At 43.1% G+C, this 14,952-nt stretch overlaps 1 protein-coding gene across 1 annotated transcript in view; it reads right to left on the reverse strand.

The window, feature by feature from the left end:
• sorcs3a (sortilin related VPS10 domain containing receptor 3a) overlaps positions 1–1,798 on the reverse strand; it is a 281,497-nt gene extending 279,699 nt beyond the window's left edge. The window contains exon 1 of the mRNA XM_084369166.1: positions 927–1,798. Within this exon, the coding sequence (XP_084225292.1) occupies positions 927–1,595 (669 nt within the window). The 5' untranslated portion in view covers positions 1,596–1,798. The remainder of the gene's footprint in view (positions 1–926) is intronic.
• Between the last annotated feature and the right edge of the window lie 13,154 nt (positions 1,799–14,952).

The following is a 14,952-nucleotide window of genomic DNA, read 5'->3' on the forward strand; positions in this document are numbered from 1 at the left end:
AAAACAGACATTTTTACCTCAATTTCTCATTTTTTTGTCAGTACTGCTGTGATCCTATATCATCAGTGCAGTGTCTGTGTCATTGATTTATGGAGGCACATTTAGGACGAATGAAGATGGGGCTAAGACCCAACCATCTGTTGTAATGCATCCAGGGCTGACACCTTTTTATTTGCAATATAAATACTGTATTATTACTCACTGCTAGTCACCTTTTTTTTTTTTTTTTTTATGTCTTGAACAGTCATAGAAACCAATTTAATTCACTCGTTTCCAGGTATCCAGTTCAGTAGATCTAAAAGGGACGCATGAGCAGTCATAGAGGAGAAATTCACAATCTAAAGAATTTAAGGCCTTATTGGAGATTTAGCAATAATTTATGACTCCCTCTTTCCCCAATCAATTAGTTTGGATGAAATGCCCCGCATCATCTGGGAGGAATGAATCATGCATTAGCATATCTCAAATTCGCTGCAAATAAATCATAAATATTTTTCCCCCACTACGGCTATAAATCACGAAATAACCTGAAAAAGCACGGCTTACAGACCGTGCATAAAAAGGGAAGTGTACATGTTCGGATAATGTCACAAAATAGCACAACAGAATGCTCGCACGGAGAAGAGTTTCGTGCGTAATTGCTGGGTGAGTCAAAGGTCGCGGCCGAATACAATTCACAGTCGCTGCACAAGTCTGGCATTTAGGGAACAGTGTGCGTCGGTGCGCATCTGTAGCTTCCAGTGCACCTGTTAACAGTGAACCACAACTCAGCGGCACGACAGAGCACCGAGTCTCTGCTCTGTGCGTCACGGAGTTTGTGCTCCCAGCTGCTAGAAACATGCCACTCTCAGCGAAGAGTTCATGTGAAATGGAACAGATTATGCAGACTGAACAATATCTATAAAAAACAATTCATGGTTACTCACGCTGCTGTTTTGCCCTGACCAGTAGACCACCGCGTGGTTATGCGCAGAGTCCCCCGTTAGAGCGAAGGTGCTGCTGGTGAGCCTTGGCTCATCCTGCCGGTTATTCCCTCTCCCTTCGTCCCTGTTCCATCTGAACTCGGACCTTCCCTGCCTGTGTGCGTCCAACAACGAGCCCCGATCCTCCGAAGCGTCCGCATCCATGCCGGTCACGCCGAACTCAGCAAACTCAGGACCGCTTCTCTTCGCTCTCTGGAGCGCAGCATCCTCACCCTGCTCGGGGTCCCCTGCCTTATCACTGCCGCGGTGACTTTCCTCACTGGACCCGGGTGCATCTCCCTTTGCACTAACTCCATCCAAACTGACATCTTGAGGGAACTGGGGGACATCCTCGACAGAAACGCCTGTCTCGTGCTCGTCGTCCACTCCATTATTTTGGTCGGTAACCCCGAGTTCCCTAAACTCTACTCGGATGCTTTTCAGGGTGCTAGGTTGCTCCGTCGGTTCCGTGCGCATCCCCAGCTGTAAATTCTCCAGGTGAAGTTGAACTGGCGACGGGCAAGATGCGCAAGTTATCTCCGCCTTGGTATTTTGCAGGGTATGAGCGGCTATCATCAGCCAGATACTCAGAGATAAGTGCAAACCTGGGCAGAAGCCAGCCCAAGTCTCCATCGCTGACAGAGATTTTAGGGGTGAAGGACCGTTGGAGACCTTATCCGACACCTAAACTCCCTTCGCTCAGGTCGATATGGAATAACTGACGACTCGATTGTCCGCCTGGTTGTTTGGGGGGTATAAAAGTGCTCTTCAGCGAAACTGTTCACGTCCAAGGATCTTTGGTCGGGAAAGCCACCACACAGGAGGGAGGAGCTGTATCGCAGCCAGCTGCCGAGTGTGCGCCCGGAAGAGACAGTTAGAGACAGAGGGAGAGAGAGAGAGAGAGAGAGGGAGAGAGAGAGAGGGAGAGAGAGAGAGAGAGAGGGGGGGAGAGGGAGGGGGGGGGGGGGGGGGGGGGGGAGAGAGAGAGAGGGAGAGAGGAGCTGTCCGTGGTGCTGAGCCCTCTCCTATTCTAGAAATACTTTATATTTTAGCAACGCAAAAATTGTCCATATATATAAATGTATATATAAATATAATACAATAAATATCAAATAACGGTAAATATTCCATCTTTCTTATATGCTATTATTCATAGTTTTTTCCTGCAGTTTGCTATTGAATGTACCAGTAGTGACACAGTTGTTGAATGGGTAAATAATAAAGCTGAATTTTCATGACCCCAGTCGCCAGAATGAATGCTGGTAGCATGCTTTTCTGCAAAACCACAGCTAAGATAAAATAAATGTTTCTTTATGTTATTTTTTAAAATTGTCTCTTGCCACAATGCTGTGCGTATGGTTTGGTTAGGTTTAGGCACAAAAACCAGGGTCAGGGTTAGAAAAACGTCATGCTTGGCTTACACGGCTGGAAATTTCCTTGAGGTCTCCTTAAGAATATTGTGCTTTCACACTTAGAAATGCTTAAACACAGACTCAAACTGCACTGGCTTGGCAGCCTTGTCACCTAAGACATATACACATTTTAAAGTATCTGGTATTTGCAGAAATGTTAACTGCTAGCATTTATTCTGTAGACGGGGCTGCTTGTTCACATACAAAAACAAAAGGTCTTATAATGTGCAGTGCACTCTTTGTAGAATTTGACATGCTCACCTGAGTTTTTTTTTTTCTTTTTTCATCATTCTGTTCAGTAAGCCCACTGACATTTAACTACATTACCAAACACATGCCAAACCACACTGTCACCTGGGGATTTTTGAGGCTAACATACTTCAACAGAGTTGATACATTGGTTCAATAAGGTTAAGTTAAGAACAACGCATTTTTTCAGTTCTATTTGTGGCCTTGTAGATTCTGTCAGTGTGGTCTGTACATCAACAGCATGCTAATATTTCACTATGACACCAAACATAATGTGAAGCAGAAGCAGCTCCTTCACTGTAGGAACACCCGGTCAGCCTACCAGTATGGGAAAAGAGGAAAAAAAAACAAAACAACGGCGCTGGTGCACGAGGAGCCCCCGGGGGGCAGGACACTCACTGATGGATTGGGAAGAATTGGCAGGGAGTTGCACCACTCCTAGGGGGAAGTAAAGCAGCGCCTTGAGGCGTATGAGAGAGAGTGAGGGGAGGGAGTGCTGGGATACAGTGCTGCGAGCATCAAGGACTTAATGCGCCATTCCATCAAGGATGGAAGGTGGTGTGCATACGTGTGTTGTGGGTGAGAGAGAGATCTATGTATATATGAATGAGTGTTTGTTTGTATACCAAAGTGCAGCAGGGTTTCTCATTAATGATCTAGCATGTTGTGTCCTTGTCCATCAACCTGACTGCCCACAAATTGCCCATCAGAGAATACTCAGGGGACTGTGTCTGCATTTTAACATTTCCAATCATATCAGTATAAAAAAACTTAAAACTCAAGCAGCAGAGCAACCAGAGACACTTTTTTCCCAGTGAGCACCAGCTGGGATTTCACTGTTAATTTCTCTGTGAAAACTGTGTATAATTTATATATAAATTATATTTAATTTACTCATATTTCCGTATTTATGCACAATAAGTGAGGTTAGGTTTCCTTTTTGGATGCTTCCTCATGACTTTCAATGACTGTTTCCTGCACTGGCGCTAATGTTCTGTATGTTTTAAAACAGTAAATTCATAAATAAATTCATGAACATTGAAATAAAGTTTAAGATCTGCTACATTTTTTTCAAGATTTAAAATTACGTTCTATCATAGTTAAACAATCTGCAGCACATTTGCATACACCTTAACCCTTTGGCATCGTGGGTATGCACTGATTGTTTTTTTTATGGTTATCTAGGATTACAGTTCATTGTCATAGCAATGTTACATTCTGTGACGTTTGACAGTAGAAATCTACTTCTTAGGTTACCACTATTAAAAGTTCATAGGAAGACGTAAATGAATGAACAGACATGTTAAAATACCAGGTCATGCATTACATTTAATTTAATTAAAATACATAGAATATGTATATAAATACATAGGCACCGATGACCGTCTGACCACAGCTCTAAGCGGCCGCCTCTACAATGGAGGCTCTGAACATGGTCCATTCGGATTCCATGTCCCCAGTCTCCCCTGGGATGAGCAAAAACTTCTTCCGGAGGTGGGAGTTGAAGACCTGGTGGACCGGGGCCTCCGCCAGACGTTCCCAGTTCACCCTCACTACTCGTTTGGGTTTTCCAGGTCTGTCTGGCAGCCTCCCCTGCCACCTGATCCAACTCACCACCAGATGGTGATCAGTTGACAGCGCCGCTCCTCTCTTCACCCGAGTGTCCAAGACATACGGCTGGAGGTCCGATGATGCGACCACAAAGTCTAGCATCGACCTTTGGCCTAAGGTGGCCTGGTACCAGGTACACTTATGAGCCACCCTATGCTCCAACATGGTGTTTGTTATGGCCAATCCATGACTAGCACAGAAGTCCAATAACAAAACCCCATTTGGGTACAGATCAGGCAGGCCGTTCCTCCCAATCACCCCCCTCCAAGTTTCCCCATCGTCACCCATGTGAGCGTTAAAGTCCCCCAGAAGAACTATGGAGTCCCCAGGTGGAGGCCCTTCCAGGACACCACCCAAGGACTCCAAGAAGGCCGGGTATTCTGAGCTGCCGTTTGGTGCATACGCACAAACAACAGTCAGAGCCTTCCCCCCAGCGACCTGCAGTCGCATGGAGGCGACCCTCTCGTCCCTTGAGGAGAACTCCAACACAGCGGCGCTCAGCCAGGGGCTTGTGAGTATCCCCACACCCGCCGGGCGCCTCTTACCCTGGGGAACTCCAGAAAAGAAGAGTCCAGCCCCTCTCAAGGAGTTTGGTTCCAGAACTGGTGCTGTGCGCAGGTGAGCCCAACTATATCTAGTTGGTACCACTCTACCTCCCGCACCAGCTCCGGTTCCTTCCCCACCAGAGAGTCAAGAAGCTCCCCAGTGGTATGGCGCCAGGGGTGGAGATTCGTCCCGAGATGTTGAAAGCTCTGGACATTGTTGGGCTGTCATGGCTGACACATCTTTTCAGTGTTGCGTGGAGGTCAGGGACAGTACCTCTGGAGTGGCAGACCGGATTGGTGGTTCCCATTTTCAGAAAGGGGGACCAGAGGGTGTGCTCCAATTATCGGGGTATCACACTGCTCAGCCTCCCTGGGAAAGTTTATTCCAGGGTGCTGGAAAGGAGGGTCCATCCGATCGTTGAACCTCTGATTCAGGAGGAACAATGCAGATTCCTCCGCCAGGGCTGCCCCTTGTCTTCGATCCTGTTTGTGATATTCATGGACAGGATCTCAAGGCGCAGCCATGGTGAGGAGAATGTCCGGTATGGGAACCTCAAAATGTTGTCTTTGCTTTTTGGGGATGACGTGGTTCTGTTGGCTTCCTCAGCCCGTGACCTCCAGTAGGCATTGGGGTGGTTCGCAGCCGAGTGTGACCGGTCGGGACGAGGGTCAGCACCTCTAAGTCTGAGGCCACGGTTCTCTGCCGGAAAACGGTGGATTGCCCCCTCCGGTTGGGGAGTGAGCTCCTGACCCAAGCGAAGGAGTTTAAGTGTCTTGGGGTCTTGTTCACAAGTGATGGGAGAATGGAGCATGAGGTGGACAGACGGCTTGGTGCGGCGTCTGCAGTATTGCGGGCGTTGTACCGGACTGTCGTGGTGAAGAGGGAGCTGAGCCGCAAGGGGAAGCTCTCGATTTACCATCTATGTTTCAACCCTCACCTATGGTCACAAGCTGTGGGTAGTGACTGAAAGAACGAGATCGCGGATACAAGCAGCCAAAATGAGTTTTCTCCGTAGGGTGGCTGGGCTCAGCCTTAGGGATAAGGTGAGAAGCTCAGACATCCGGAGGGAGCTCGGAGTAGAGCCACTGCTCCTTCGCGTCGAGAGGAGCCAGTTGAGGTGGTTCGGGCATCTGATCAGGATGCCTCCTGGGCGCCTCCCCTTGGAGGTTTTCCGGGCACGTCCAACTGGGAGGAGACCCCGGGGCAGACCCAGAACCCGCTGGAGAGATTACATATCTCATCTGGCCTGGGAACGCATCGGGATCCTCCCAGAGGAGCTTGAAAATGTTGCTGGGGAGAAGGAGGTCTGGAGCTCCCTACTGAGCCTGCTGCCACTGCGACCCGACCCCGGATAAGCAGAGGAAGATGAATGAATGAATGAATGAATGAACAAAGAATATAATACACACAGTCTACAACAGCAAAATAAGGAGATTTAATTCATATTTGAGTCAATATATTTACATTGTGTATAGTTGTACATGTTAAATGCAATGTTTCAGTTTCACGTTTTCCATGCAACGTCAAAAACCTGTGGATGAGGCAACTGAGTCTTCAGAGTATCTGATGTTAGGAAGAGGTTTATCTGGCTGTTAAGTGTAATACAGCACATATAAAGAGCACAGCACAATAGAACTATAAAGGCTGTGTGCTGTTAACAGGACATTATAATAGGATCAGTTCTATATATTATTGTAAAATAATACATTGTACTGTAAAGTGCATTCTTGAGCATTATAGCTCTTACTACTCTGAGCTGGGACCCCTCCCATAAAATGACAAATTGGTGTTTTTACACTTAAGTTTATGTATGGATTAAACAAACAAGATATAGTGTGTTAATGAGTGAGATTAAGGGTTTCTGGGAGGCAGATTTCATTATCTTTGGACAGAGCCAAGCAAGCTGTTTCGGCCTGATTCCAGTATTTATGCAAAGCTAAGCTACCAGTACAGACCAAGTGGCAAGCCTCAGGGCTGAAAAATGAAGCCAATGTGCAAGTACATCAAAAACTGCAGTTCCTCAAATGGCTACCCATATTACAGTAAAATGCCCCTTTCTTTAGCTAATTTTCCCACTCAGGACAATTGTATAGAGGGAGAATTTTATATATAACTTGCTCATTTAAGTTGAATCAAGGCTTAAAGGTCCCATATTATGAAAAACTCAGTTTTTCTGGGATTTGAGGTGTTATTTTGGGTCTATGGTACTGCCACACGCATAAAAACTTATCCGTCTAAAGACCATCCGTGCTTTTTTGAGTGAGATACAGATTTCTGACGGTGTCTTGCCTGCAGTTTCCAGATGAGCGAGTCAAATTCGGCATCGGTCACCAACATCATTGACCGATCATTTGAATATTTCCACCCACAGTGTCCACCCACCAGGTACAGCATTACCGTCTCGGAAATCTGCCATTACGCTATCGAAAGCACCATATCAAAGCACAACGAGAAGTGTTCTGTTGTTGGTTGTAAAAATCAACATAAGTGCCTATATTCCGTCCGAGCTACAGATGAACAGAAGAGACAGTGGCTGCGTTTCATTTTTAACGGCAACGTGCCGGCTACGGTTCCTGTAAGTTTGTTTGTGTGTGCTAACCACTTCACAGCAGACTGCTTCAGTAACAAGGGTCTGTACAAAGCTAGCTTTGCCTCGACACTGACCCTGGTAAAAGTATCAGTCCCAACCATACAGGACCCAGTAATAACCCAAGCCACAGGTAAGTGTCGCCACGTTTTGATAGTATTTACAGTTGCCTACGAGTAATGTGAAGTCAGCTTGAAATTCGCTAACTAGTTAGCTCCACTTCGGTCCGCTATGCAACGGCGTTTGAAGCGAGTTTAATCTTAATAATAGTACGAGGGAGCTTGGTTGTCACAGTAAAAAGTCTGGAAACATGTGCAGACTGGAGACAGAGACTATGCGAACAGTGTCCAAGAGTTTGGAGACTGTGTTGGAGACAAACACAGCTTTCGCTAACTGTTTTTAGATGTTACCTGTTGCAGGTCAGTGGGGGATGGGAGCCGGGTGGTTGTGTTGGGTTGAGTCCTGCTGCAGCCGCAGAGTTTGTATTTCTTTAGGAGCCTCTCCTTCTGGGTCCGATTCTGGGTCAAACTGGTATGGTTGAACGACAGCATCTCAGCGAGCCATAGCGATACATCCACCGTGAACATTAGCACATGCTACCACTAGCGTAAGCGGCATCCTCTCCCTGAGAGGGGCGTGTAGCAGGCAAGGCAGGCGTTGACAGACGGAGCTCATTAGCATTTAAAGGTGCAGTCACAGAAACAGCCTGCTCTCAGCAGAGCTCACTTGAGTGACTTTTAGACAGCTGAAATTCAGGACCACAGATGGGTTTGGGGCAATACATTTCGAATACAGTGTTGTTGGACCTCTGACAGCTGTGTGAAATTGATGAAAAACAGTATAATATGGGACCTTTAAAGTGTTTTTTGTGATGGTGGTGCATTTTTGAGAATTTTTCATGCAAATATCAGGTAAATAATATGGCTTGCTCTGTGGTTAATTGTACACAGACCGGAGTGGAGTGACAGATGCCAGTGTTTTGGATAACCGTGTTAGCATTAACAAGAAGACAGCTGCTGGAGCCAGAGAGCTCTGAAGGAAGCAGTCGTCGACAGAGCCCAGAGTTTCTGGAGGAATAAACAGCTGTGGTTGAGGAGAGCACAGAGTTAATTATTTAAACTTATAAAAAGTGGATTCATCTTCACTATCGCCTGCTGTAAGCCACAGAGTTGTTGAAATCAACTGATACTGTAACTTTCCCCTAATTTACTGCTGAATGAAGGAAATGTACTTTACTTCATGGACGTACAGAGAAGAGACAGAGAAAAGAAAAGACACTGCGGGTCAGATTGAACATAAGCACAGTCACACACACCCTTGGTGCCAGTTCTTGTGACTAATGTACAGAAGGGTGTTCTGGCTTTGGAGCAAATAAACCCACAGTCAAACTCATGCAAATAACTTAAATAAACAAATCATTCTGCGATCAAACTCACACGAATAGTGTGAGGCGAAATTCATTCTGGCTCTTCAGGAATCTATAGGTGATGTCACAGTGTCTCATTGCATTTTATTTTGTATTAGTTTGCAATGATTAGTTATTATTGCACCTTTATTGTATTTTGTGAAGCACCTTGTAACTTAAGCTTATTACTAAGCTAACCATTTGCTTGCTCAAGCACATATTTAACATTTAGAAGCATCAGTCTTCTCATCTAACTCTCATCATTAAGGTGAAAAAAAAGGTCCTAAAATGTAAAATTATTCCTTTAATGGCTCAGGATTTAAAAAAAACAAACTTTGGAACCACTGCCCTATATTGGCCATGTGTCCTACCCTCTCTACCCCAAGAAAAACTCTAAATACAGATCAACATGTGCCAAGACTGAATTGTTTCAGAGAGACATGTAATGAGATTTTAATGAAAGTGAATGAAACTTCTCATCTCTTGTGATGCTGCCATTTATCAATTACCATAGCTTACTAATGGAGTGGAAATTATTAATCCATTTTAACAATAAATCAGATCTTCAAATCAATCAACATCCAAGTAATATGTATGTTGTGACTTGGTGGTGCCCTGCATTGAAATAGAACCAGTACATTTTATCTTTCCCACACTTATCTCACAGCTATATGGAGTTGACTTTATGGACAGGGTGGCCTGCTGCTCGGAGACCATCCTTTAACAGGAGGAAGTGTCCTTGAGCAAGACACTGAATTCATCCCTGAGCCAGTGGTGCTGATCTGTAGCTGGCCTCTGTCCTCTGTCCTCCCTGCCACGAGGCAGCTGAAAACAGTACAGAGACCAACAAAGAATAAAAAAGCACATTTTATTTTTTATCTTTTAAATAAAAAGTAAAAAAATTCTATGAAGCACTTCAGCTGCAAATGTCACATTTTTTGATAACTTGATGTGATAACATTTTGTGGGTGTTAATGATTGTAAAACCAAGGAGTCATTGTTTTATATTACTTCAACAGAGCCTTAGACTACAATCCTGTAAAAAAAAAAAAAAAAGAAATGATCACAGTCACTTTTTGGCATATTTTATTTATGCTTGAATTATTATTATTATATTTTTTTCTGTAAACTTTAAATGTGGACATGAAGGTCTAACAGCTCCTTCAAGGCCCTTTTCTATCAACATTCTAGTAAGGAATACTAGAACTAGAATGCTGAATCATTTATTTACTAATTTATGGGAGACCTGGTCAAAATAAATATATTGAGTCTAAAGGCCCTGACACATCAAACTGGCATCAAAGTATTACCTGCGATGAAGGCCGACTGTTGCATCGCTTCATGGCCGTGCCTTTACCAAAGTGCTACACATGAACACACCACAGAGACTCATGGCCAACAAGCTTGTACATTTTGTGCCTGCATGAAAGGACGTACCTCTCTGCCAATATATGAACTGTTATGATTGAGCAGCATTTTTTCACACCACTCTTACTAATATAGCCGCTTCTAATCAAGAATATGTCTGATAAAAAGTTGTAAATGACTTTTACAGTCAAACTAACAGGAGTAACTCAACATGATGTACTGTACTGTAAGTTTTGGCTGCTGCCAGCCTGAATTATTCAGCACTGCCAAGACCCTTGTGGGGAAATCAACTTTTTCAACTAACAGCAGGTCATGCAGCACTTTACTACCATTTACCTGTATATTTATGCACTCTGGTAACAAATAACTAAGAGAGACAACTGATTATGGGACTGCAACTAAACCTAAATCATGTAACGAATAATGACAAATACGTATATAGAAACAAGATGAAAAAGATTAATTTAGTGGTGATGTTATTAAGTGTCACCATGGTTATAGTAGTCTTCAAGAGCACCATTGCTGCACCCTGGGTTTAGCATTGCTCAGGACGATTATGATGGGTTTTAAGAATTACTAACAAGCCAGTGCAGGAAGTGTGGGAATAGATCTGGCTATGCAAGACCATGGCTACCACATGATCTTGTATAGATATGTATGTTGCATAGACCGCTCATTATATTCCCTGTTAGCTCACCAATAGCAAATGGATTGTTCACCCTTTCACATCAGAACCAAACTAAACAGGCAATTGTACCGCCACTCATTTGAACTGGCCCAAAAAGGTACAATTTGGTGTAATTTGGTGTAATTTTGCATAATGTGAATGTGATATGACACAAATTATAGTAATGTCAATATGGTACATATGACATGAACAAATTCTCAAGTATCCGTGGTTTGCAGAAAAGAAAAATGCCAGCATTTTGTTCTGGTGACTGGGCTCTGTGACAAACTTCCAAGCAGATCTGCCTCGTCAGCATGTAAAACAACACCAAAATAGTGACATTACTTCCAGCAGAACAAGCAAAGTATTTGAATACATGACAAATGCTGCATTTTTTTTTGTTGCAGACTATCTTGAAAGAATGATTTGACTGTGACTGATAACAGTAATGAACCTGTCCAGGGCTTGTTTTGCCCAGTAAGATGTGATTAACCTTATTTGTCATAGTAATAATAATAATTGTGAATTATGAGTACAAGATTCCGTTCCGACCCATGACTACTCAGTAGCGACATATCATGTGTCATATCTTTGAAAAGTATTACAAAAGACACAAATGTATATGTGGCCCAACCATTCATTGCATTTCATCAGTAGGTCACACATACTGAATCAATACAGACAGAAACACAGTAAACACTCCAAAGCCTGGGGAATCAAACATTGTCAGGAAATGTGACATTTGGACGAGGCTCTTGTGGGTTTCCTGGCACATGAAGCTAAAAGGTCACACTATGATAGAGAGTCCTTGGACACGCGACTGTAATTGACCTTTTCCTTTGATAGTAGGGTTTGGATTGACATATGCTTCTATAGGGGCCAAGCTTTATTCACTGCTGTACAAATATAATTAGTTAAGTTGCTCAGGGAGTCATTAGGTACAGCAACTAATAAGCTTAGAGGTTCAGGAGGGGTGATGGAAGCGAAAGACTATGGCTTTTTTCAAGATAATTCTCACATCATTGGTGTGATGTGTTCTGTATCAAATGTTATGACTGTTGCTGGGGTCTGCTTATGCTTCTAAATGTTGATCTTTTAGAAATTCATGATGTAGTCATAACATGACTGCAAGGCTTTAATCTTTTGGCAAAATGCATTTGTCATGGCATTTGCATGACAAATGCAAGGTGAACAGATGACTCAATCAACACTAATCTTTTCCTATAATAAAAATTCTCTTAGCCTCTGGAATATAACCACATTAATAATTCTATCACAATGACACAACTTCACATTGTGATTAGCTAACAGGTGTTCTAATGACTGCTCATAATCCAGCCCTTTGACGGTATCTCTATAAGTATCTGTCTTATTTTTTTGCCATTTGATTCCTGTAACCAGGCAACCTATCAACAGCCATCAGCTTGGCTACACACGCTAACCAGCTTCATTAAATTTCAACTGCGTGAAAATAAATCATAGCAACTTTGTCACATCTAATAGCTTTGAATACCTGAATGAGCCACAAATTAGCTGTAGATGTTGATTAATGAAGGACTTCATGTCTCTCCCTTCATGCAGTGCCAGTCAGAGTCAGAGGCTGTCTGGCGCATCTTGTATGTACATCAGCCACAGCTCAGGGACAAATTCTATTCAGATCATGTTTGATGTCATAATGGAGGCAGAGAGATTGTGACTGTGGACACGGATCAGAAACACCTCGTAGGAGTCTCTGTGGAAATGACACAGCATTTTTTTCCCAATGCTGATGGATAATGTTTTTGTTCTTTGCGTAGTCTGCATTAACTTTCTTGCCAAACTTTACCCTGTCATAGTGGTCTAAACAGCTTTTCACGAATGTCACTAATAAAACTGCTGTATAATAACAATACAAGACATGACAATGTGTGATACTGTGTGAAATTGTATGGACAGGTTAACTACTTTAAAGGCCCTGGGCAAAAAAAAAATGCAGGCACCTATTGCTTTAAAAAGTCTTAGAGTGACTAGTAGTCAGTCTACTACAGTGTTTTGGCTGCATCTTTGAGTCATCCATCTGATGGAACAAATGTGCTTTAATCATCATCAGCCATGTAACAGCTTGTGCTTCAGCTCTGTTTTACATGTTTAAGTATGAGTGGATGTGAATTTCTGTATGCTTCTGGGCCATTTAAAATCTCTGGATGAGGCATAGCACTACTTTAAAGCTGCATTCATCAATATATTTAAATTAACATTGGAGAAGAGACTATGTGTAATATACTGTGAAATTGGTCACTTGAAGTGATATACCCATAGAGAATAATCTTGCTTTGCAGTTACCCTCACCTCTACAAAGATTTTTTGCATCTTTCAGCTCATCATTTTGGTTTTATGTCCCAAATGATTATTGTTTTGGTTCACTCTCAACTCCTATTAATCTAATTTCAAGCAATGTACACCTGTTTATAGCAAAGAGCTACCATAACACCACTGAATGCTAAACAGCTAACACCAAACACCAGACAGACACAGTTAGCAAGGTTACATGCTGCTATTCCGACATGCCACTATTTAGACAGTGACTTCTAATTGTCAGAATAGCGGCATTAAAGTTGTTTTTCAAGCGTCCAACTATTTCAACATTGTTTTTTGTCATTGTCGGAGACATGTCGGAATAGCGGCATGTCTAAATAGAGACATGTCGGAATAGCGGGATGTCGGAATAGCGGGCGGACCCCAGTTAGCAACTAGCTGGTGAACATAGTGGGGCATTTAGCAGCTAAATATTCCCCTCAGGAGTTGGTGGAGCTAAAAGGTGGGTGAAAATTGGACTTAGTTGCTTGGTATCAACTAAATGTGTTAATTGCTCAACGTTCACCATAACTTCATATGGTAATAATACTGTTTTGTTAACAGCTTGTTCCAGGTGGCCAAAATAAATTAGTGCTTCAATGTCTAGTGTGTAGCATTTAGTAGCCTCTGGTGGTAAAGTTGCAGATTGCAACCAACTGAACACCAAAAATCAGTGCCGTGACGGCAGTGTTCAGCCAATCACAGTTCATTTTACAGAGCATTTTACAGGGTGTTCCTATTGGTTGCTCGACCAAAGCATTCACGTTCCGTGAAGGTGGAACGGCGGACGTCCCGGCAGGAAAAGCCGCTATCCTGGCATTACTACAAAAGCGTACACAGCTAAGCAAGCCAAAAAAAGGATGACCGATGTAGAGAAACGAGAGTCTGAGAGGGAGAGTGACAATAGACAGGATAAATCGCGTGTAAACATTGGACAAGCATATCCGAGGTGGAGAGAGCATAGCGATGTCATCGGGCTGAAGCTGGACACTGAGCTTGCTGTTCTTCTCCTGGACAGGTGAGCCTCCAATGTAAGTTTTACGTAGCTGATAATTTAAAGGTGTGGTAGTTATTGGCTGCGTAGTTGAAATGACCGTAAATCTAATAAAGCAGGCGGTTTGTGGTCACTCTTGATGAGTAATGTTGTGAGTTGATAAGCTTCATGCTAACCGTAGCCAAAGGCTCACGACAGCTACAAGCAAGTCAGAGCCAAAGTCAACGTCAAATGTATTGTCAGTACCGTTATATATACACGACATACAGAGGACGTGAAAGTGTAAAAGTTGGCAGCTATGTGACAAAAAATTTCCGACGTGAATATTCCAAGCGCTACAGTCGCGCGTCCACGAGAGTGGAAAGTGAAAGTGTGGAGCTACGGAGTCAAAACAGGCAGGGGAGGGGGGAGTGCAGTTGTTTCCATCTCAGTCTCATGCATTTTTCACATAATCTACAAACTCCAGCTTGCAAATTGATGAGATGTTAAAATATCTTGCACTGGATCACATTGCTGGTGGGACCAACCATGATACTGAGCAATGTTTGCATATTTTAAACACATAGTTTACTTCAAATTGAATTAATATACTATATATTAATTTACAGCTTTTGTAGACTGAAGTGTTTGTTATATTGTAGAAAATGTGCTTTTAAAGATACTATGATTATTTTCCAAGTGTTTTTCTGACAACAAACAACAGTGTTTATCACAGGCAAAGGCAAAGAGGGGGTATTGGACCTCAGTCGGTAATTGATGACCTGAGAATGAGACTCAAAAGTCAGCTTTTTCTGATTTTTTCAGAATCACCTACATA

Source organism: Pagrus pagrus (assembly GCF_965226575.1).
Source record: "Pagrus pagrus genome assembly, chromosome: 2".
NCBI classification, from domain to species: Eukaryota; Metazoa; Chordata; class Actinopteri; order Spariformes; family Sparidae; genus Pagrus; species Pagrus pagrus.